Source organism: Podarcis pityusensis, assembly GCF_964106645.2.
Source record: "Podarcis pityusensis genome assembly, chromosome: 7".
Classification (NCBI taxonomy): Eukaryota; Metazoa; Chordata; class Lepidosauria; order Squamata; family Lacertidae; genus Podarcis; species Podarcis pityusensis.
In genome coordinates, this window is record NC_138031.1 from 45909290 (window position 1) to 45933659 (window position 24370).

The 24370-nt window shown below is 40.6% G+C and overlaps 1 protein-coding gene and 1 long non-coding RNA gene across 3 annotated transcripts; one reads left to right on the forward strand and one right to left on the reverse strand.

Moving 5' to 3' along the window:
- Window positions 1–39: 39 nt before the first annotated feature.
- Window positions 40–23348, reverse strand: RMC1 (regulator of MON1-CCZ1). 2 transcript variants are annotated; one of them, XM_081013106.1, is made up of 20 exons: window positions 22461–23348; window positions 19078–19154; window positions 18917–19001; window positions 17688–17744; window positions 15699–15785; window positions 14768–14908; window positions 13726–13829; window positions 12877–12966; window positions 12645–12750; window positions 11427–11538; window positions 10247–10291; window positions 9303–9356; window positions 8795–8923; window positions 8380–8486; window positions 7023–7142; window positions 6153–6230; window positions 4704–4808; window positions 4435–4503; window positions 1735–1960; window positions 40–226 (listed from the first exon to the last, which is right to left on the reverse strand). In XM_081013106.1, exons 1-20 carry the CDS (start codon window positions 22569–22571, stop codon window positions 147–149), a joined length of 1983 nt encoding a protein of 660 aa, XP_080869232.1. In that variant the 5' UTR covers window positions 22572–23348; the 3' UTR covers window positions 40–146. The 2 variants fall into 2 exon arrangements, with proteins under 2 accessions (XP_080869232.1, XP_080869233.1); XM_081013107.1 differs by lacking the exon at window positions 22461–23348 and adding an exon at window positions 21907–22056.
- Window positions 3609–6072, forward strand: LOC308481112. Its single transcript, XR_013988457.1, has 2 exons — window positions 3609–4289; window positions 5403–6072. It is a non-coding gene; the product is annotated as an uncharacterized lncRNA (long non-coding RNA).
- Window positions 23349–24370: the final 1022 nt, after the last annotated feature.

Here is a 24370-nt window from a genome sequence, read left to right on the forward strand (position 1 = left end):
CATTAGTGGAAAAATATTTTAATAATTTGCCAAAGGGTCTGTGTCTATATATACTTTATTATAAAATAGGATTTTTTGTAGGTCAAAAGTATCAGTACATAAAATGCAATAAATTAAGTTTATACATTTTGTATAGCTTTTCTACTTCAGAAAGCAGTAGGCTTCATTAGTGCTTGGTCTCCAAAAACCTGCTTAAAAAACACAACATGCTCTTCACAGTGCTCTCCTGTAAAACAAACAAAAAAGACTGTGTGGAATTAAATCTGAAATACCTTCCAGTACTTTATTTAATTTGAATGCAGTTCCTGAGGATTTCTAGACTGATCACACTACCTGTCAGACAGGACCACTGGTCCAGCTCAATAACACGTAGTACATCCAAAAAAAATATGCACTGAAACCTTGTACCAAGAGTTGATGAACTGGAAGTAGTTTAAGTAATATGTACTGCTGTTGTATGCTAAGTTACTACTATGACAAAACTGGATTCGCAGCACAATCAAAATAACATGCCACTTCAGCCAGAACTAGAATAGTTTCTCTACCCTCCTCTTGTCCAAACTTCAGCACAATTGTCCATGAGACTTTCTTGGCAATATCAGTCACAATATGAAATTACAAGGCTTATGGGAATCTGCTAGTCTGAATGTATTGCCGCAAACACTGGGACATACCTAATCAAATTGAGGGGAAGGATGCATGTCTATGTTCTTTATCACCGTTATGCTTAAACCCTGCTACTAAGAAATCCACACCATGGTATACACGAAAGAAGGCCTTTCATGATTTGAGTGTGGAGGACTTTCAAGGTAAAAACGGTGATATATGCATGCATCTAGGCACCTATACTCTTCCCTGGCCAAGGGAAGTATTCAAATAAGTCATATTCAGAGTACCTCCATTAAAATAAAGAAACAAGTTAGCCACAATTAAATCAAATGGGGTTGATGTTGAGTATAATGTAATCAGATGCCAAACAGCTACAGTGAAATAAGTCCTCCTTCCACTTGCACTCTTACGAAGTGGTGGGTGTCACTTTTGTCACTCTGACTAAAAGTGAATCCCTAAAACCCAAAACATATATAGCAGCAGGCTCCCCACAACCACTACCCATCTATTAAATGGTCTTTACTACAGTTGTCATTTTCCACATTCTACGAGAATCTGTCAAATCAGTATTCAAAATGTAGACACAGTGCCTTTAATTGCAGAAATGATATTTTAAGAGCAAAACAGCACAGTTTGTGGTGGGTTATCTTTATTTGAACTCTGTAAATCAGTGCTTTAAACTTCTTAAAAAGCTAGTGTGTTCTAAAAATGTATCGTCTAGAGAGCTTACGGAGGGGCAGGGGCAACTTACCACAGGTTGTGTATTAATACCTCAACTGTTCAGTTATCTTAATAAACTTGTACGAATATTCACTAAAATGTGGCCAAGCTCCATTTAAATGGCTTAGCCAAGTCCCTAAATTCACTCTATAAACCACAGCGGTTTTTCCAATTTTCCCTTAAGCGGGCTCACTGAAAATATTTACCAGTAAAGCAGATTTGGAACCAACATTGGTTGTAAGTGGCCAAAAGTACAAGAACAGATTGCTGAACCTTGAGTCTATCCCAGCTTACTAAGATTTACAAGACACAATCTTGTTTAATAAACTTTTCTATAAAAAGATAAAGGCTGGCTGGGATTATCTTGACACACTTCCCTCCCCACTTTGCAAATGGACACTTTACCTGGAGTGAAGCTAGGGTTTCCACGCAATCGCTGATTTCTCTGCTCAAAGAACCTGAATATGGTATAGAATAGCATCTCATCTTCCGTCTGCTTTGCTGCATCAAGAAACTTTCGAGCAGAAATACTATCATGGCCTCCAATACCTCTGATGAATCTCAAGGCAGCCAGTACCTGATGTTTAGACAACAAAACTTCCACTATTTCATCATTTGCAGTAGAAAGTCTCTGAAAGCAAAGTGACTACAATTAGTGCCTGCTGAACTAATGAAAACCCTAAATCCAACACACAAGGGGAATGATCTTGCCATTTATTATGGTGGACAATGAAATGTTCAGATTGGGCTGTTCCTCTTGCAAGACACTCAGGCAGGAGCAAAGAATTGTGGGAGGTAGACCCATTTCTCCTCAGTTTTTTTCCCCTCCTGCCTAGGACTGAGCAGTTTGGCTTTCCCAGCTCTCAATGTTTTGTTGACTGCGAGTCAGCTGAGTCCTCTTTAACTACTTTCTTTGTTATTATTAGTTACTTAGTAATCTTCCTCTTCCTTAGTTGTTTATTGGCAACTTTGCCTGTCTTTGTTACTGTTTGGTGTCAGTCCTTTTATGTGTCCTCTGCTGAGGTAAAAAGAAAAAAGCACCATTGTCTCCCTGCTAAACATGTTTCCCTATTCTATGTTCAGTGTTTTACTTCTATTTTTTCATTAATTTCTTAATTTTGATCTTTTTTCCTTGTTGCTGGCTGTTGCCAGCGGTTGAGTTGCCTTTTCCTTCAACTTTTTTGCGTCACAGGCTGCCTCCTGCAGTGACTGCGCTGTTTCCCTAACAGCCACTCTGCGCCTTTCTCTCAGCGTCCTTTTGGACCCTTTATTCAGCGCATCAGCTTTTCTTCAAGAATCGCTGCTTCTGCAAAGAAAGGGAGGGACAAAGAAAATAAGCTTCCAACTCCTTTTTTCTCCTGTCCGCTGCAGCGGCGCAAAGGGCTGTTGCGACATGTTTTGCCTGCAATAATAACGGAAACAGCAGTCTGCTTCAGTGCCTCAATTTCCTCCCACTAAATTTTGATGGCATCCTTATGAGTCTCTGCAAGGCTTGGGTGCCTCTCCACATAAAAAAGTGAAACAAAAGTTGAAGCAGCTAAACCTAGCAGGGTCCTCTAATACATTTCACAGTCACTCAAATCACTCTTTCTGTGTTAAGGGCCATCATTTCCCCCCCAGTGTTGTTGGTAAGGTCTACCGCCTGTAAACAAACCTCCTTCAGAGCAATCCATGACTCAGCCACCCAGCCCTGGCTCAGTTATCTAGTGAGGTTTTACTGCCACCTGCTGGCAATATAAATGACATAGCCATGTCCTGTGATTCTGAGCCTGAATTTCAGGGTTTTGCTGATGCCCAATTAGGGTCTAATGAGCAAAGTTCATTGTCACCAATGGGTCACGGTTTATCAGAAGTTTTGAATGTGAACTTGCCTGCTTCTTTAATTGATTAAGTTGAAGGATGCCCTTCTTGCCTCCTTATCGCTGGCTAAACACTTCTGTATTTTCCACAAAGACAAGGTTGTGCTTCGCACTGATCCCACTTTTGTACCAAAAGTACCTTCAAGATTTCATATTCAACAGGAGTTGGTGCTTCAAACGTTTTGTCCTAATCCGCAGCATCCATAAGAAAAGGCTTGGGCATTCTTTGGATGTGCGGCGGGCTTTGAAGATCCATCGTACAAAGAACATTAGAACTACAGGTGTCTTGTTTGTGTCTTTTCATACTTCATCTCTGGGAAATAAAGTTTCTTCTGCCACATTATCCAGATGGCTACGTGCTTGCATACTGTCAGCTTATGAGTCTCTTAAGTTACCTTCTCCATCACGTATATTTCCACGCTCTACCAGTTCAGCCTCTATGTCGGCGGTCTTTGCTGCCAATGCTTCCCTGCTGGATATCTGTAAAGTAGCTACTTTGCATTGGCCAATACTTTCACTAGGCATTACAGGCTAGATCTTTTAGCCTCAAGTGATGCAGCCTTTGGCTGCACAGTTCTTCATCAGGTTCTATAGTTAGCTCAACTGCAGTTGGGTCCCGCCCAGTTGGGAATTGCTGTGGTATGTCCCAATCCAAACACTTCATTGTCCACCATAATAAATAGGATGATTGGTCTTACCTGAATAGCAGATGTATTAGGTGGACAATGAAGTATTCAGAACCATCCCTATGTGGGTCTGCAGCGGAATCATTTTCATGAGCAGGGTTTATTACTGTATTCATTATATGACATTATAATTTATTATATGCCTGAGTTTTATCATGGGGGGTTTGTTTTCTTGACATGCAGGTTTCCCCCCCATGCTGCTGCTTTCTTTACTTTCGTTCCTGTTCACGTGTTAGGCAGGGGGAGGTAGGCCTTGTGTTTAATTTAGTTTTAGATTTTTGTCGTGATGCTCCTGCTTGGCAAGTCGGAAAAACTGAGGGGAAATGGTCTACCTCCCACAATTCTCTGAGTCTCATGCAAAAGGAACAGCCCAATCTGAATACTTCATCATCCACCTAATAAATCTACTGTTCAGGTAAGACAAATCATCCTTTCTGTACTCTGGACATAAAGATTATATCTTTACATTACTTACAACCTCTGATCATTTATACTTGTTTATGATTACTTGTTGGTATATAAGAAGACAAGGAAATCACAAGTTTTCTCTGTGTACTTACCTTTAACATATCCAGGGAGAGCTGATGTGCTGGAGGGTAAATGCTCTCTAATGACAGTAACAAGCAGGCCTGAAACATGAAGTTCAACAGTGTCTCAATACTTCACAATTATGTGTTAAACCTAAAAGTAGCATGGTTGAAAATAGTGTGAGCCAGAGTCCAGATTCCTGCTATGAAGATACACCTACAAAGTCTGGTGAAAGGGCAGCATAGAATTAACCAAGAAGCAATGAAAGCCGTATGGTGAAGGACAAAAGAAACTAACTTACCAGAGGTTTTGAATCACTGAGAACATGATATTGCAGGAACTGGTGAAGCATATAGAATAGGTTGTGCTGAACAAGGGTTTTGATAACCAGTTCATATAGATAATGCTAAGGAGGCAAGAAAAAAGACTGCTTAAACCAGTAGTAACTAGGCAAGTATTTAACTACTACCTTATCACCTTAGTTCTAGGGCGTGAAACACAAGAAAAGTTAACTGAAAAAGGGCACATAGACTTATACATGCAGGGTGTTGTTTTTTAAAAAAAAAATACTATAATTTTCTGAATTCAATACTAGAACTTAGTAGAACTAAAGGCTACTAGTCTGTATAGCAGAGATGGGGAACCCGTGGCCTTCCAGATGCAAATGCCCATCATCCCTGGCCATGCTGATGGGAGTCTGAGTCCAATCACATGACGAGGGCCACAGGTTCCCCTTGCCCTGCTCTGAACTCTTCAGATAGGTTAGTAAGCTCTTTGGCTGCAGCTCATCATACTTCAACCTCTTGGCCAGCTGGCCAGTGAGAAGAAGGCAGCAGGAACAGATATGAAGTCTGAAAAGAGCAAAGTTGACCCCTTCTCTGCTTCTGGGTTTTTCTTCAACTTGAGCGAAATTCTTTTCAACGCCATACTTTCTCTGTTGGGAAGGGGTTTACTGGGTGTAAGAATACTCAAACAGATTTTTCTTTTTTCTTTTCTGGAGGTTGAAAGGGAATTGAGACATTTTCTCATGCGCCTGCCCTGTTGATAGTTCCCTATAGCATTTGTGGCCTTTGGAGCAGGAAGACTGGACAAGCAAATGGAGGTTCAAGTGCCTGGATGGAAGGAGCTGTAGCTGAAAGCAACTTGAAACTCAATACTACCTTTAAGACTAATCCAGCCTACCTAACACTATTGGGTGAGCAGAGCTCTCCATATGAAGGAGGGTAATGCAGTGTATGAGAGGTGGTGGCAAACGACTGGACTTTCTCCAACTGTATGGATGCATGTATCTTCACACGTGAACTAGAAACCTTACACTGAAAGATGACAACAGAAGGGCTCAAAATTAGCACACTTACAAAGGCTCATTTCCAATCCTGAATATTTAAGCAAACACTCCAGAGTTTCAGAAGGAAAAAAATGTGTACAATTGTAGCTTTGATCCCAACACATCTGTTCATTACTAGCCCAAACTCTTCACAATGCTATTTGTCATATTTATACTTAGTTGATATCTATAAGTTGCTCTGTCACATCAAATCGCCTCTAAAACTTCATATATAATTACATGCAAACTAATGCCAACGGTTCTGTAAAAGAATGTGGAATGTCTGTTTAAGGAGAATGAGCACATTTTAATTAATAAATAAACAGCTTTAATATTTCAAAAATTGGTAACTAGTGTGCAGTCTAAAAATAGTTAACCAGCATAGAGAATCATAATCTTATATAAGACATTTTAAGTTTTTACCTGAACAGCTATCTGGAATTGGTTGAGTGAGCGAATATACTCCATTAGGACAGCTATAGTGAACTTGTGAGGTGCTTCCTAAACAGGAAAAGGAGAATTTACTAAAGGAGATGCTTCAACTCCAATAAAGAATCTATTTAAATCAGGAGTCAATTTTTTAGTTTGTGGACTCGTTTCTACCTTTGAGAAAGTGTCACACAAAATTCCAAGGGGGAATGTGTCCCATTCATGACCATCATCAGTCACAAAACACTCATTACAGAAGTCAAACTGGTGAGCCTAGAAGGTAAGTAACTTGCCCAAGAGGCAGTACAACAAGGCAGAAGTGGGGTCTGAGCACCAGAAAATAAGCTCTCTCTCTGTCAACCAACTTCCTCTCTCTCACCTAACCTGCAGCCATAGTCCTTGCTTCCGCCTTTCTTCCCATGGCCTCCATCGACTCAATTTTTGTCCTTGTACCTACAACACACAGGTACAAAAGTCCTCTCTGCTCTTCAGCCAGTAAAAAGGTTGGCTATCGTTTTAGGAATGATGTGGACATGGGCAGTAAAAGCTCAGTAAGAAATAACAAGCAGCCAGAAGAGGAGCACTACACACTAGGGAGACCACCTGTCAGATAAAAAAATATATCTGGTGCAATGTGGAGAAGACAGCATGTGGCGGGGGGACATAAGAACCCCCAGGTTTAAAGTGTCTGATTGACAGCTATTCAGACTTTCTTCCTGCTTCAGAGAAACTGACAAATTACCTTCTGTTTACCACAACAGTATTAGTTACTGTCAGCTGTGATTAATACTTGCCTCCCTTTGAACTAACATATGAAGACCTATGAAGTTAAATCAGCATGCTGGTGTGTCTTTATCAACCAACCTTTTTTTCTGTAAAAACAGACAAAACATGTGTATACATGTCTGACTGATCAATAACTGCCTGGGTACGAACTGGCCGTTTGGGAGGTGGATTGCTTCTGCTCTGCCCAGTTTCTAGTGCCTGAAAAATACCAGAAAATATTTTGAAATATAACATATATTGAAGGGCTAATAACACTTACTAATTTTATACCTCGACACCAAGATACATTGGGTTGTATTTGACAAAGTCATATTTGAGTAGACCCACTGAAATTATTGAATGTAAGTAACGTTTATTAACTTAATCAGTCTACTCAAAACTGACTTAGTCAGCTACCACGCCTTACTTGGTAATAGATTCCAATGACTAACCAAAATCCATGTTTATGTCTCGTGTGCCTCCTCCATGAGGGTGGCAACACGAGAACGGGCCTTTTCTGCAGTGGCTCCTAGTCTGTGGAATGCTTTCCCCAAGGGGGGCTCACCTGGCGCCTTCATTACGTATCTTTAGGCACCAAGTGAAAATGTTTATAACAGAGCTTTTGGCTTATTAAACCATCTATGGCCTTTAAATGTGTTTGTGCGAGGGGGGTTATTGGTTTATTTCTGTTTTTTTGTTACAAAATGAGAACACAAAAGACGTATTTTTATGCAGCGAACTGCCCTGTGATCTTCAAAGAAAGGAAGGTATACAAAATAAGTAAGATCAGAATTAAACCAGAACTATAACTTTTAATCAAAATGGCAATGCCTTCAAATACGTAAGAATATTAAGAGCCTGCTGGATCAGACCAATGGCTATCCTGTTCTCACAGTGGCCAACCAGATGTCCATGGGAAGCCCGTAAGCAGGACCCGAGCACAAAAGCACTTTCCCCTCCTGCAGATTCCAGCAACAGGTACTCAGATGCATACTGTCTCCAACTGTGGAGGCAGAGCATAGTCATTATGGGTAACAGCCAATGATAGCCTTATCCTCCATGAATTTGTCTAATCTTCTTTTAAAGCGATCCAAGTTGGTGGCCATCACAGCCTCCTATGGGAGTATGTTCCAAAGCCTAACTATGCACTGCCTGGAGAAGTACATTCTTTTATCTGTCCTGAATCTTCCAACATTCAGCTTCACATATTTAGTGGGCTTTGGTGTGGAATTATTCCCCCCCCCCCAAATTAAAAATTAACTAGTTCCTTTTTTAGGGATTGCAGTGATCATATTTGAGCATTAGTTACGTGTGTGTGTGTGTATTATAGAATCTACTTTTCATTGTGCAAGGAATTACAGATTTGAACACTGTCAAATCAGTGATCAAAGATTATTGCTAATCAGAAACAGTATATACAAGGCATGTGGTAAAGAAAATGATGTTCATAACTTGCCATATTGTAAGTCTGCTCTGCTTCCAAGTATTTCTTATATTCATGATTGAGTTTGTCAAAAACGGTAGCAACCACACTCAATGATCCTCCGTCTGGTTCACTTAACACTGCAACAAAAAACACACACAACGAAATTAGTGGCAAGGAACACTGGCATATTAAATTCTGCAAATACCTCTGAAAATTAGTATCTGTATTTATGCATCGCTCCGAACCACATTTCATACTACAATAAACTAGCTGGTAATCACCATAATATAGTTACCCTTAAATTTTCTTATGCTAACTAGAGGCCAGTGATACTTTAGGTACTTAATATGGGAATGGCATAGTATGCAAGAGAGTGATTTTAGAATTAACTTCTTCCAAAGTTTTTCAAAAGAACAGCTCCTGGAAACTGGAAGCAAAATCTTACTCTGAGAACACACAGCAAGAATAACCATCTTGCAATCTTTTCTCTGAAGAAGAAAGTCCATTAGTTTTCCTTTGTCTGGTAAGAGATTTACTATAGGCTCCAGTTTCACCTGCAGATTCCAGAGGTAACCTGGGGGGAAAAAAACAACCAATAGCAAATTCTTTTTCAAAAGGAATCTAAACTTACAATGGTAATATGAACCGCTTCCAAGCCAGACTTTACATATAGCATCTTTGTCCTTATATAATGCTTGTACAAACAAACTCCAACATCTGACCAAAACATTCCCTTACAACCACATTATGATACTATACTACATTAGAAGTTACTGATTCATAGCTAGTTCTTCATTGAGTCAGATAATCCACCAACCCACTTGAGTGTGGTTTTTTAATATCTTAAATATCAGGATAGAACATACTTGGTGTTTTGTTTTGTTTTTAAAAAGATAGCATTGTAATTACACAAACTGATTAAAACTGAAGAGCTCTGACAGCTTCAGACATACCTTCGCTCGCACTGATGATAATATCAGGCTGAAAGACAATCCAGGATGAAGAATCTAAATGTTAAACAAAACTCCACAGAAGTGTATTGGCCGTAGAGTCTCTATAAGGTCCCCTGTCTACAAAGTCACTTCATGGCACCTCTTAAATGCTGCCAAAATTACTATTACTATTAGGATTGCTATTTGTCAAAATTGGGGGGAAATAAGAACACTATCCATGAGAGAATGACTAACAAAATCTGAAACACAGTATGTATGGTTAGGTTGACATATACGAAGAGAGGGTAGACAACTAGATAATATCTTCATTGAGAAATGGAGCCATTTCTTAATGTACTTGAATAATAAGGTACAGAAGAAAGTAAACCCATTTGTGCTACTCTGAATTTTGTGACATTAATTTGTTATGCTTGTGTGTTTGTATATATATAAATCTTTTCCTGTATGCTCAGCTTTAGATATCCCATTACTCTATTTTTATTCTATTTTCTTTGGCATATATTATATTTGGTTATGTTTTATTAGAAATAAATATATGATAAAGGGGGGGGGCAAAAACAAAGTCACTTTATGAGCTGGATCCAAACAGTTATGTGACTAACTTAATATACAAAAGGGAGATGTGCAAGCTTAATCCTGGCACCCCAACCACCCTCCAAGCCTTATCACATGATAAAGTTCTGGATTCATAAGGCTATGGAAATAAGACTGAGCACACTTAACTGGGCATAAACCCAACTGAATGCCCAAGTAAAGTTGCATAGGACTGTGTTGCATGCCAAATAGTGCTATTCTATATTCTTCAAAGATTCAATGCATATTTCTATTGCAATATTTTTCAATTCTGCTCCCTCCAGATATAAAAAGCAACATGTTTATCACACAAGAGAGAGAAAAGATCTGGGGTTCAGTTTCAGAACAAAACACAAACTGTTGAAGGATACAGAGTTTACAGGGAACTGGGAACTGACTGGTTACAGAAGCTGGACCTGCACACGGAGAAAGAGATTGTATCAATTACTCATGATCCTGAAGAGATTAATTTGTTTTGATGAGGATTCACAGTAGAAATCTATTCCATATCAAGATACCTTGAGGAGTTAAGGCTATGGTCTAGGAGGATTAGGCCCAGAGCTTATTGTAATATTTAAAACAACAAATTCATATAAAAAATAGATAAAATAAAAAGATTGCTTATTAGCATTTACTGATGAATCAGCTACAGTACTAAATCCTTTATAGCAAACACAGAGGTTGACTATTTGTTGCACAGGGTCCCCAATACCTTCCCCTCAAGGGATCTTTTTTTTTTTTTTTTTTTTTTTTTTTTTGAGCTATAGGCATATTTAGCATTCTGGGTGGAATCTGGAGAAAGTGCCCATGAAATGATGGTTAAGGAGCAGCACCACTCCTCATCTTCTGTGTACCATGTTGTGACCCAAATGTCAGAACTTAGCCTGCAGAGACAGGGCTTGCATATGGGCAGAAACAGACACCCAGATGACACAGGATGGAGAAGGTTATTTGCCAGGTGGTTTAAAGCTCCCAGCATGTGGTCTTCACACTTTCCCTTGATACTTCGGCTAAACGCACTGTGGGTGGAGGCACATGGTGGGGGAGTGACCAACAAGGGGCTTCTCAGTACATTTTCATACAGCTCACTCAAATTTCCATCCATCCTTGTATAAGGATCAGGAAGCAAAGACTCTAGCCAGTCTTCATCTTCCAAATCCCATTCAAATTGACAGATGAACATGAAATTTTCACAGTGTTTCACATGGAGCTGAAGACTACTCTGGTGTAGAGGCACAGGCTGCTTAAAAGCTGCAATCATGGGGGGGGGCTAACACAAGAAGGGGAAGCTTACCCCTGGCCAGGGGACCTGCTAGCTCTCTCCAGGCAATGACAGCCAACAGCCTAGAGATGATACTGTTTCTTCCCGTGAACAAGATATTTGAAACATTTAGCAGAAGTTAAACAGTATTATTCCTTAGTTATTAAATAAAATGGAAACCCAAGTGATAGATGCACAGTCAAATGTTACATTTTCCAGTATCTCTTTCTTTAGATCTCTGTACCAACTAGATTTCCAAGCTAGTTAAACAGAAAACAAAAGACCCCTACCTGCCACAGGAATCTGATAGGGTTGTATAGATCGAGCTGGAAGTACAAGCTGGTGAAGGGTAACTGTGCCATCAGATTCTCCTTTGAGTCTGATATCAAATATAATAGAGGTCTAAAATTGACAAAAAGAAATAAGTTCCCTTGTGATGCACATCAAAACTAGTTCTACGTATATGGAAAAGTGCAAAAATGGTGGAGTAGCCTTGTCAGACTTCTGATATGACGTGTGGAGGACCTTCAAGGGCCAACTGCTAACAGAGAGTGGGACCAAAGCCAAAACTCACATACAGCCCATTTACAATCAGACCACAGGCACATACTTAGATGCATGTCAGAATTACAACTTGTCCATTTATCCACCCTAGCAAAATCACTCGCAGTGCTGCCAGTAACCAGCTGTCTTTTGCCTAAATTCACATGTGAAGTTATACTCGTAATAGGTCAACATGCATACAATCTCATTCACCAATTTCCCCCAAACACTGAGCACAGCTATTTCGCATGCAGGCTCCCTTTTGCCTCTCCTTTCCCCACTCCTCTTGTTCTCTTGGTTTAACAGGACTTCTCCCCAGTTTCATCACACCACAATATGAAGTTACTGATTTACTTCTCTTCCATCCTCCTCCATCCTTCTACGATATGATAACTAATTACACACATTGGTTTTTAAAATAATCCCCTAATGGCACATGGTAGTGGGCTTTGTTCCTAGACTATCAACAGCCATCAAGCACTGGAGTAGCAAAGGCGGGGTGGAGCCTCCGGAACAGCGGAAGTTCTGTTGTGCTAGTGGAATTCTTTTTGCACATGAAGGTATCTAGATCTCACCAAAGGGCTATTGGGGGCTACTAGCCATAATGGCTATGCTCTGCCTTCACAATTGGAGGCAGTAATGCTTTTGAACACCAGTTCCTGGAAAGCACAGGAGGGTTGAGGGCTGGGTGCTCTTGTTTGCTGCTTTCTCACAGGCATCTGGTTGGCCACTGTCAGAACAGGATGCTGGACTAGAAGGACCATGGCCTTGATCCAGCAGGCTCTTTCGATGTTCTTAAAAGATTTGTCGTGCCCTACACAGCTACAACTTTCACATAACTTTATTCTTGTATATAATGAATGATCTTAACAATCTGAAGCACAAGCGGGCAAAGGAAGATAAAATGGAAGGCTTCACCTGTTAATGTTTAATATGAGAAATAAAACCACAGGGAAAAATAGTACCTCAGTATCCTGATGATGAACTACCACCAAGTTGTCCACAACATTTAGTGCAAACTTGCCAGTCCTGTATAACTTCAATATATGCAACTTCTTGCAGGAGCCTTCTCTGTGGTAGATTTAAGCATGGAGAGACAGAGAGCATATTATCATCAAAAGCATTGATTTTATTATTATTTTATAATTCTTTAATCTTAACAATCGAATCAAAATTATAAATAACAGACAAACTTGCCTTGGTAAGTGATAAAGAACTACTTCAGCTCCTGTGCTGTTGGATGTCCGTGAGTGGTGTCTCAAGTACAGAACATAAAGTTGCCCATATCTAAGGAGATAAAATTATTCTATTTTGTATGAACTCATGAGTAAATTTCAAAGAAAAGGGTATGGATGGATTTCTAAGGTCTCTCTTGACAGCCATTATAATTTACAATACTGTATATTGATAATGCTTCTAAATAAAGGCTCACAATTCCATAAGTGGAATCCATCACAGTAGAATCATTATTTCCTTTGGGGAAGACTTAAAGTTTCCTTGCACTGAAATTAATACAGAGTTAATTTTTAAAAGGTGCCAATCCATGGAACTAAGGATAGGTACGACTTCAAAGCTGCACAGAAAGGACCAGTATTTTTCAAGTTGAAAGGAAAGGGGAATTTAAAGATTCTGGGCTGAAAAGATGAAATGCACTCTTGTAGTAACCAAATAAAGAGAATACAGTGAATATAGGGAGGACTGGGTCAGGGTCTTTGCCTGTCTCAAGCAGTTCCTTTTAGGGGGGAAAAAATCAATTTTAAGGTGTTCAAGAGGGGACTCTTTGAATTCAAAACAAACTAGGCTTCAGTAACTTGCTCTGCTGTGTACATTTTAAGTTTCTTCTTTCCTTTGTTCACTGAAATAAATGGACTTAGAAAGTGGCTGTTATCTGTAGCTATTTCACATCCTCTCTTAGGAAACAGAACTGTAGAGCAAACCAATTGCTTAGTAAGAAAGAAAAAAAGGAAGAGATATTAAGGGCAACGTGTCCACATATTTTAGGACATAAATCTAAAGGGAGGGGGAAAAACCCACGATAATACTTACATTGTAGCCATAGCAATATCTCTTTCAGAAAGACTGAGTTTGGATGCCTTTGGAGCTGCAAGTAATTCAATTTCAAACTTGGACAGCTTTGACATAGTTCCACCCTAGAAAAAAGCATGTTGAAAAGGTTGCATATAATTCTAATTCTATGTGGTTTCTCTTATGGTTTTCATAAAAATTATCCCAGCCTACAATATTTTCTCGCAGAAACTTGAGCGTGCCCAGTACCAAGCAGTAAAATGAAGTTTGAAACTTGCAATTCTAAATTTGCAACTTAATATACTTGTTGATTTTAATGATCCACAAAAATAGGTTTACAATTGAGTGAACTGTTCATTAAATAACTAATCTATCCGAGGCATCCATTTCGCTACTTAATATTCCAACATTAACTATTAAGTAACCAAGCACAAACCGAAGCTAGAAAATGTCCAAGGTACTTTGTCATCTAAAAATATTCTGCTGGCTCTGAATCTGCCCTCCCCCCCTTATACTCTGTTCTCAAAATTAATTTGCAGCTGTAACCTGCACTACTAAATCAACTTTCAAAAACCTCATCTTTGGGGAAAAGGAAATTAAGTCATGGGGTTAAAACAAAAGTTATACATTATGACTGACATGTTTTACTGGAGACTTTTCCTTTGAAATCTTGACAACATAAAAAAAATCTACAGGTCAAAGCAGGTGCTGAATAGAAGGTGGGTTTTTCATAAATTCTGGGGACAGATGGTAGATATATGAAAAGAAGTAGAGATTCGCTGCAGCTCCATGATGCTTCCAAGTTCCAGCACACACACACCCTCCTCACAAAACTGTCTTCCAGATAAACCATTTGCTGACCAGAGCATACAAACAGCACCTCCACGTGCCATATAAAACATAGCCAAGCTTAAAACCAAAGAAGTAGGAAAGGTGTGTACATTTGGGAGGAAATGAAAGGCAAGGGAATGTAATGAAACGCAGCATATTTTTAAAAAGCTCTCTGAGCAGCTAATTAAAGCAATGTGGATGATAACACTGGACACTCGAATACTACTATTACCTTAAAATAGAATGGCTGTAGAACATTTCCAAGAACTGTGGTAGACAGAAGAATTACGGAACTCTCAGGACAGTACATGTACCAGTTTACGTTGATATTCTGACTCTTCAAAAGTTTTAAAGTTCGCTTCTCTGGTAACACCTGAAGACACAAACAAATTCCAGTATATTTCCAGAAATGCAATATATTTTACAGTTGCTAATCCTAAGAAATATTTAAATTTGCTCTAGGTGGGCAGACGGCATGTGCAGAATTTGGTTGTCAAAACTTCTGAGTTGTGTGATATTATTATTGTTATTGTTATTGTTATTGTTATTGTTATTATTAATGATAATAATAACAACAACAATAATTCATTTATACCCCGCCCATCTGGCTGGGTTTCCCCAGCCACTCTAGGCGGCTTTCAACCGAATATTAAAAACACAATACACAGCATCAAACATTAAAAACTTCCCTAAACAGGGCTGCCTTCAGATGTCAGGTGTGTATCAAAGTGGAATCAGGTAACACTGATTCTTGAAGCAGCTGCACTGGCTCCCTATACGCTACTGAGGCCAATTAGACGTACTAACATTATGATATAAAGCCCTGACACAGATACTTTAAGGAGAGCCTCTCCCAACATCCATCACCTCAAGCCTTGCGATCTGGAGGGACGGGCCCTTCCTGTGGTCCCACTAACTGCTTAGAATTAGGAGCACTGCTGATAGATCTTTCCTGCAGTATTGTATTAGAATATTCATTTCCTTCTTCACCAATATGGGTTTACTTAAGTGTGGAAAGGAAAAATTAAATTTCAAAAGCCAAACACAAAATTACAGGATTTAGTTCATCTGGCACTGAAATGTCACTTGGCCTTTAAAGCAGAGCAAATATGGCAGAACAACGTAACATACTTTAAAAAAAGAGATCAGATTGTTTTTCTTACCTGATAAAATTCAATTCCCTGATCTGTTATGAAGACAATTTCTGCAGAGCCTGTCCAGCAGAATCCTAAAATGTTGGCATTCTTGGTCTTTAACAGCAAACAACATTCAGTTGAAATAGGCGAATATGCATACAAGTTCATTTAAGGCAGAATTATCATGGGTCTCCTGTTCTAGTTTACATGTTTCAGTTCCAGCTGTTAATCTAGAAAGGCGTCCCCCGCGTTCAAGAGTGTCACAAGTGCTTGTGATGTGCAAGTAAAGCTTCCAAGCAAATATGAATCCTCATTGACAATATTTTATCATATACAGTACATTCTGCAAATTTGTCACTATGCAAATACAAGTATTATATTATCACATACCCTTGTCAATCATCCTAAAGCTTCGTTTATAATAAAGAAATATGAAACGAAACTTAGAATCTCATCCTATGCATGCATACTCAGAGCAAATTCTACTAAGTTCATTGCAACATTAAGCTTTCAAATGCAACTGAAATATTCAGTGAAGATTTGTAGCAGTTATACTGTAAAACAGGTCATCTGATAACATGGCTATCTCATCACCCTCTCACGAAAAAATGCAACTCCACACATGTTAAGCAAAGGCATCCAATGTCAGTCATGCGAATCATTATGTTGTATCTGTTACTTGTATCTGTAACTATCTGTGCTAGATGTTACTCATAATGCTCCATTCCAAATGACTAGAAGCATGGTGAAAAATGGACAAAGCAAAATTAATCTGAATTAATTCTAATCCCCTGAGTTGCCAGGGGATTGAAATACTCTGCATCAGTTACTAGGTTTAAGAAATATAAAAAATAACGGGAGAATGTTTGTTGCATGCTATTCACACTGCCCACTAAGGATCACACAAGAAGCAATAGGCTTAAACTACAAAAGACTGACTAGAGCATTAGAAAACACCTACAAGCAGTCTTGAGGTTTTCAGGAAAAGTTGGTCAGCCATGTGTCAGAGACACCAGAATTACAGAATAGTCTGTCTTATGACACAACTTGTGTACTTTTGCAGAAAGGTGAGGAAATTCATCAACAACACCAACAACAGAAAGCTGCTGTATTGGACTCTTTCACAATGACTCTAAAAGCTGCTTCAAATAATTAGAATTTCTCACATGGATGTAGGTTCTATGAAATAAAATTGCATGTACACAAGCACAATTCAGACTACCCTCTCCATGCATTCAGGAACACGTGATGAAGGGACATGGGACAGCATGAGCTAGCATAGCGGTTTGCACAGGATTAGTGGTTTCCTGAATCCACTCAAGCAGGTAAATTACAAAACTGGATTTTGGAGAAATATGGGAAGAATTGATTCATATCACTATGAACATCAGCACAGTGAGCTAGCTTTTTCAAGATAGGATAACTGAAATTTTTTCACGGGCTTCCATTTAATAAATGCTTCAGAACAGATTGCAAGACTAACTAAATGGGAAGAGAAACTGCACTTCAAGGGTACATTATCTGCACTGCAATCTCATGAAGTGGCTGAGTACTTTTCAAAATTGATTATAAGCAAGAGAGGTTCCTAAAAAAGCAGAAGGGCTCTGCCTCTTGAAAGAGGACTGTTCATTATATATGCTTGGGACTTCTTTGTCACTTTCTACTGCTTGTTCAAGAACGGATTTGGGGATTTTAATACTTCAAACTATGAAATCTGATTCACTTAAATGAACAAGCTTTCTCTTCCTCACCTCCCAATGTTCATCACTGTAAAATGAGAGCTACTGGCTAAACCTTGCTGATGGTCAACATTATTTTTAAAGGCAAGAATACTGGTGATGGTGGGCAACTAGAACCTAAAGCATTCTGAAGAACTACAATAATAAAAGTGAGATGACTCCATTTTGCATTTTGAAACTTTTTTTATGAACCAGCAAACTGAAGGTTAATGGAGGTTACAATATTTTAAAGATTTAACTTAGTTTAACTAAGTTAACAGTATTTGTTTAAATGTACCTTGCATTCTTGAGTATATTCTATCTGTGGGAAGTCTGGAATGAAGTTCAGAAAGTCCTGGAACAACAAGAAAAGCAGCAATTAAGAAACACATAGGCTGAAACCACACAGTGTTAGGTACATCTAAGCTCACTGATTTTAATTGGCTTAGCCAGGGGTCAGCAAACTTTTTCAGCAGGGGGCCAGTCCACTGTCCCTCAGACCTTGTGGGGGGCCGGACTATATTTTGAAAAAAAATATATATGAACGAATTCCTGTGCCCCACAAATAACCCAGAGATGCATTTTAAATAAAAGGACACATTCTACTCATGTAAAAACACGCTGATTCCCGGACCATCCATGGGCCGGATTGAGAAGGCGATTGGGCTGGATCCGGCCCCCGGGTCTTAGTTTGCCCAGCCATGGCTTAGGCACACCTAACTGCATAGAGTAAGCCTATTAATATACTTGAATTTCTCTTCTTCGTAAATTAAGACAGACATCTAAGAGCTTCTTTTCTGTTTTAATATCCTACTTTCCACCTAAATGCTCCCTAAACTTTAAGTGGCCATGGAATGCAATACTGTTCAAGACACTGCAGAAATGTAAAGGAGAAAATTATTTACAGACAAATATAATGGTGAATCATAATACTGTCATAATTCAGATCCAAAGCTCTTGCCTCCAGAGCTGCAGTTGCACTCAGGGTAAGCTATTAGTAAATATATTAAACAAAATAAAAGAAAAAAAAACCCTGCAGAGAACCCATTACAAGACATCAGCCACCAAGGACAAAAGAAATGGCTATAAACACTCCCACATGCCCCTAGACAGAGGTTTGAATAGAATAAAGAAATAAAACTCAAGAGGATCGATTCAATCAAGTTTCTTTAATCTTCCTTTCCCTAATTACAGTGGTACCTCGGTTTAAAAAAGATTTGGTTTACAAACTCAGCAAAACCAGAAATAGTGTCTTGGTTTGAGAACTTTACCTCAGTCTAAGAACAGAATCCGAACGGTGGAAGAGCATTGACGGTGGGAGGCCTCATTAGGGAAAGCGCACCTTGGTTTAAGAACAGTTTTGGTTTAAGAACGGACTTCCGGAACGGATTAAGTTCGTAAACCAAGCTACCACTGTACTTCTAAGCCACAGTGACTGTATTAACATTATCAGCTACTCTATTAGCCTCGATTTCATTGTGCTTGACTATCTGAGCTATGTATTTTTTAAAACTTGCAATTTCTTACCACATTCTTTGATGTTCTCTGGACAGCCAATATCTTGTTGCCCAAAGAAAATTTGATGCACTTCACTTCCCCTTTGTCTTCCATTCTATAAAACAATAAATTGTCAGAGGAGATAATTTATGGTCATTTTATACAGCAAACCTGTTTTAGAGCACACTTACCTGAATGAGATGGGATTGCGGTCTTCCAAGCCTTTAACTACGACCCCAGTAGCTCCACCAGATCTAACAGCAAAAACCTAAGTAATTAAAAAGTTAATATCCGGATTTAGGTTCATTTTAGTGCAGGGTTCTTAACTCACTGTGGTCAGTGACTGAAATCAATTCATTCATTCATTCATTCGTGGTTCTTAACCTGTGGTTCATGGATGGGCTTCACAGGGTCAATGAACTAGGAGCAAAAAAAAAAGAAGAAGAAAAAAAAGAAAAAAAGCGGGGGGGGTGCAAGCTTGAGACAAAAGTTTGTGTATATATGTTTATGTGCATTTTACTGGGGAGGGGGTCAATAGCTTTCATCAGATTCTCAAAGGGACCCATGACGCTAACAAGGTTAAGAGCCACTGCTCTAGAAACTTTCAAAGTAAGATAAACATCAGAATTTCTAATTACTGTGGTACCTCGGGTTAAGAACTTAATTCGTTCTGGAGGGCCGTTCTTAACCCGAAACTGTTCTTAACCTGAAGCACCATTTTAGCTAATGGGGCCTCCCGCTGCCACCGCACGATTTCTGTTCTCATCCTGAAGCAAATTTCTTAACCCGAGGTACTATTTCTGGGTTAGTGGAGTCTGTAACCTGAAGGGTCTGTAACCCAAGGTACCACTGTATCCCTTTCTAATTATGAATGTAGTTTAATTTAATGCATTACTCATTTAAACAATTGGTTTAACTATTTTATTTAAAATATAAAGGACCAGTTCTCATTATTTTCTCTAAATGGCAACAGTTGCAGTTCCTTCTTGGCCACTTGCATGCTGCTCATGGGTCCTCCCCAGCTAGGGCAATGTGAGGCTTGCTTCCAATGACTTCTCCCTACTGATAAATACTAGGTTAGAATATGTCAGTTGCATAATTCATTCTTACATGATACCACTCCCAAAGATTGCGCAGAAGCTGCAACTCAACTGTTGGTGGCCTTGGGCAAGTGGTGGCATATAAATTTGTACAAGCTGCCAGTGAGCTTATGAACCCGAAACAAGGAGCTCAATGGCAGTCAGAAGTCACATGCATCTCAGAGATCACATCTCCTCAAATACACTTATCTGCCTGCTAAGACAAGGCTGTTCAGGTAACACTGGCTGGAATGAGGGGCAGTGCGCTTTCAGTAGCTGCTCAAGTTTCGCAGCTTCCTTTGCCTCATTAAGGGAATTACCCAAGTGCTTTAGCTAGTGAGGACAAGGAAATGGGTTGGCAAGAGTGAAAGTAGAAACTGTTTTCTACAGTTATTTTGTTTGTACTTATTTGCTCTGGGATGTATTTTATGCCTGGGCACATTTAGAAAGGCAGGATAGAGATGGTTTAAACAAACAATATGCTTATTGGAAAAGTTCACTGATAACCAGACTGTGCACACACAAAACAGTCACAACTTCCATAACCATGAACAGCTAAAAAGGGTGCTTCTGAGATTGTGAAAATTTGTGTCAAATGTTCTTCTAGTTCAACAACTGCAGGCACACACACAGTCAAATGTGCATTGCAATAGTTCGCACGTGGGAGGAAATGTTTCTTTGTTTGTTTAGTCCAATTACCAGCAGAAGGATGTCACAGCACATATCTGTTTAAACAGACCAAAGAGATGTCAAAGCTACAGTGTGGCAAACACAGGCTTTGATGTCAAATTTCAGATTCCCAGTTGTCTTTAAGACCAAGCTCACATGAAGCCCGTTCAAGAAACTTAAGCAATCACATGGAGTACAAAGAGATCACATGAAAGCACCCACTAATTAAATTAGTGTTTCAGACATGTGATTGTCACTAGAAGTTGTATTTTTCAATAAAAATATTGCAAATTATATCAGTTTTGGCTCTTGCATTAAGAAAAGGGATAGAATTTTCTCTCATGAGTTATTTATGGCACCTTTAAAAAACTGATTCAAGAAAAAACTATCTCTGCTAGCAAATTGAAGTGCTGAAGGTAAACTCATGGTAGGTGCAGAGATTGTGAAATGGACACCCAATTTGGCCTTCACCTTTCTGCCCATAGCATGATTTGTGTTCTATTAGTAAACTGAAGCAAACTGTCTATATGATGCAACAATGTGGACATCCCTACCAGACAAAGCAAGTACTAATTCCAGAGAGCCAGAAGAACACCCAAAAAAGTCAATGCTCAGAACAGAGAGGGAACTGAACATTTAACATTTTTGTAGAACCGAAAGCATCAGCAAGGGCAGTTTCCCCACAGCCTAAGTCACAATGAGCTGCACCTGAACTTCCCCTTCTTTGCAACTCTTAAAAGAAGTTCCTTGTTCCACCTGGTCATTTTACAGATACAAACATTTCACAAGATGATAGGCAGTGCTGCCCAACATCCACCCTTCTTACTGGTTATATTACTTCAAACATATTGCAGGAACCATTTTTCTGTAAAAAAGAAAAGCAGCCATCCTACAACCTAGTTGGAGAGCCTTGCTGCAGCTCCAACAGCTGTGGGTCAAAATTCTCACACAAGGCCTGCCTACAGCACTAAATACCTTTTACTGAGAAGACTCTGAATCATAATAATTCTCAGGGCTGTTTTCCTGACTGAGTTGTTAATTTGTGTGTTACTTAATAGATTTTTATGGACTCATAACTTTTTTCTGTGTATATATTTGCTATTGTTTTTATTTAGTTGTTCCCCACTCCGGGATTAAGCTATGTGATGATGACCAGGCTATAAATATATATCATCATCAGTATTTACAGAAGCCACCCATTCCAGTAGATCTGGATTCTAGCACTGGCTTTCAACAGCTAAATCCGGATTTGCAAGTGGATGGAATACACACCCTTCTAAGATGGTCCACAAAGCACCATTCTGTCCAAGGAAGGCAAAGAGAGGAGATTCATCGGATTTTATTTTTTTAAAGACCACAGGCTTCCTGCACATTTAAACAAGTTTTTCTCAAATTTCGCCTAGCGCCCTTTTCCCTCTCATCCCTGCATTAAAAATCCCACCTACGGAGCAACTGTTGAGAGGTAGAGGAGACCCCCCCCCCGCCCTCCCATTACATTGAGTCGCCTCAGGGGAAAACAAGGCACGAAGATGGGCCCACACTGCGGGGGGAAGAGAGTGGCAAGAGCAGCTCTGGAGCTATAGACTGCAGCTGCAGCTGGGGGTTTTGTTTTTGAAGGGAGGGGCCGGTCTGGGAAAGTTGGGAAGCTCCTGCCTTTGCCTGTACTTATTATTATGAGGCGCCTGCTATCCCAGGGGCGGCGGCGACAGCGAGCGCGTGACCGGCCGGTTCCACGGGGGCAGGCGCGGGGGGGGGGAGGGAGGGAACGGGCTGCCCGGCGGGTTCCGCCCCTTCCCTCGGCCCTGAGCCCCACCCCACCCCCTCACCTGCTTATTGGCCTCGTCGAAGAAGACGCAGTTGACGGGGCTCGCCTTCTCGAAGTGCACGGGCCGCGCGCACAGCGCCAAGTAGTAGTCCTGGCTGGCGGCCGTCGCCATGGCAGCGGGAGAAGAGCCCCTCGGCGCCGAGCAACCGCCTCTTCTCCCCGCGCGCCGCTTCGGGCCTTCCCGCGCCTCTTCCTCTCACTGTGCCCCCTCAAACCCGCTTCCCACACAACAAGCCGGTTCGTGGTGGATGCGGCTCTTCCTCCTCCTCCTCTGGGCGGCCGCACAAGCGCTTCCCGGTTAGGCGGCTCTTGCGCATGACGAGGGAGCTGCCGGCGGCCCTTAAAGGCGCCGCAGGACGACGCGGCAAAGTCGCCGCTATAGGCCGCTTGACTGGAAATGTCGCTCCGCTCTTCCCACCAGCAGAAAGGGAGGAGGGGGTGGGGAAAAAAATAAAATTATTGCTGTTCTTTATTAAATTTGTACGCCGCCCTATACCAGCAGGTCTCAGAACGGCAACAAAATAAATTCACAGTATAGAAACAAAAAATACACGATAAAAATAAAAGCGAAGACCACCCAGCAGAGCATCTGATCAGATCGGGCCGGCATTGTCGTTTCTCCCGGGGGCCAGGCGGCCTCTGAGGCGACGTTCTGCAACTGGCCTTTGGACGTCTTGCCACCCAGAGGTTGGGCGATCTGGGGCCCCGCTGGTGTCCAGCTGAGGGGTCGTCACAGCAGGAGCATCAGCAGCGTCATTTGCCTTAAGGTCGCCACCTCTCCCTTATAATAAGCGACTGTCCCTTATTCCAAGGGGAAATGCTGCTATTCCTCCTCCTCCGCTGAGACGAACGCTGAGCTCCTCCCTCCCGTCACCGCCGTTGCCTCCCTCCTGCGTGTCCGCGTTCTCTGTCTCTTTCTTTTTCTCTACCCGCTTCCCTGTTACACCAAATCCAGGGAAGCGGGGGATACTAGGATGCGGCTGCCGCTGCTGCCTGGGTCCTCGTTGCTTTTACGTGCTTCCCTGACCCTGTTCCTTTATAGAAGGGGTAGGGTGGACATTGCAGGGTGGATATTATTTGGGTACCAAGGAAACCCCCTCCCCCCGAAAAACCCACCACCACCCAGACTTTTAAAGTGCTTTAAATGTGTACTGCAGATGAGGACTCAAAATTCCCTTGCAAGAAACTGTCCCAGTCCTAAATTCACTTTCATCTTGATCCTTTGAAAATAAGTCCCAACTAAGTTCAGTTGAATTTACTTTCAAATAGAGAGGATGGAAGCCTTAAAATGGTGGTTGCTTTTATTTATTTAAATAAACTGATGCAAAATATTGTATAAAGGACAGGTCCAAAAATAAAGCACACATGGTAACCCTAGTGGTTAGATGAACTTATCTATGATGCATGTGTGTGAATGTGCGTGGCATTAGCAGCCACATGGAAAAGGATGCTGGAGGCAAAGCTCTCTGAGGAAGAGAAACAGAATTTGTTGCTATATTCACCTCTTTCTTTTTATCTGGTTTCTACATATACCATTCTCCTGACAAGCAGAAAATCAGCAGGTGGGGAGGATGTGAGTCATTGAAATTAATGTGCATTGCAAACTTAGATCCGTAAATTTCATTGGGTCTCCTCTTTACGAGTATGACCAGCACTGGAAACAACCCATTGCAATGGATTGCTTTAAAGTCATTTCTGCATCAGGTAAAGTAATTTTTACACACACACACACACACCAATTCCCCACTCCCAATTTGCCCCATATTTTGCCTGACCTGTCCCTTATTTTGCCCGGCCAAAGGTGGCAACCCTAATGTCAGTGCATGCTAAAATGTCAAGGAATGGTCCCCAAAGGCATGTTTGAGTTAAAAGTGGGTCCTGGGTCTGTTGATACTGGCAGCTTTCCAGGGT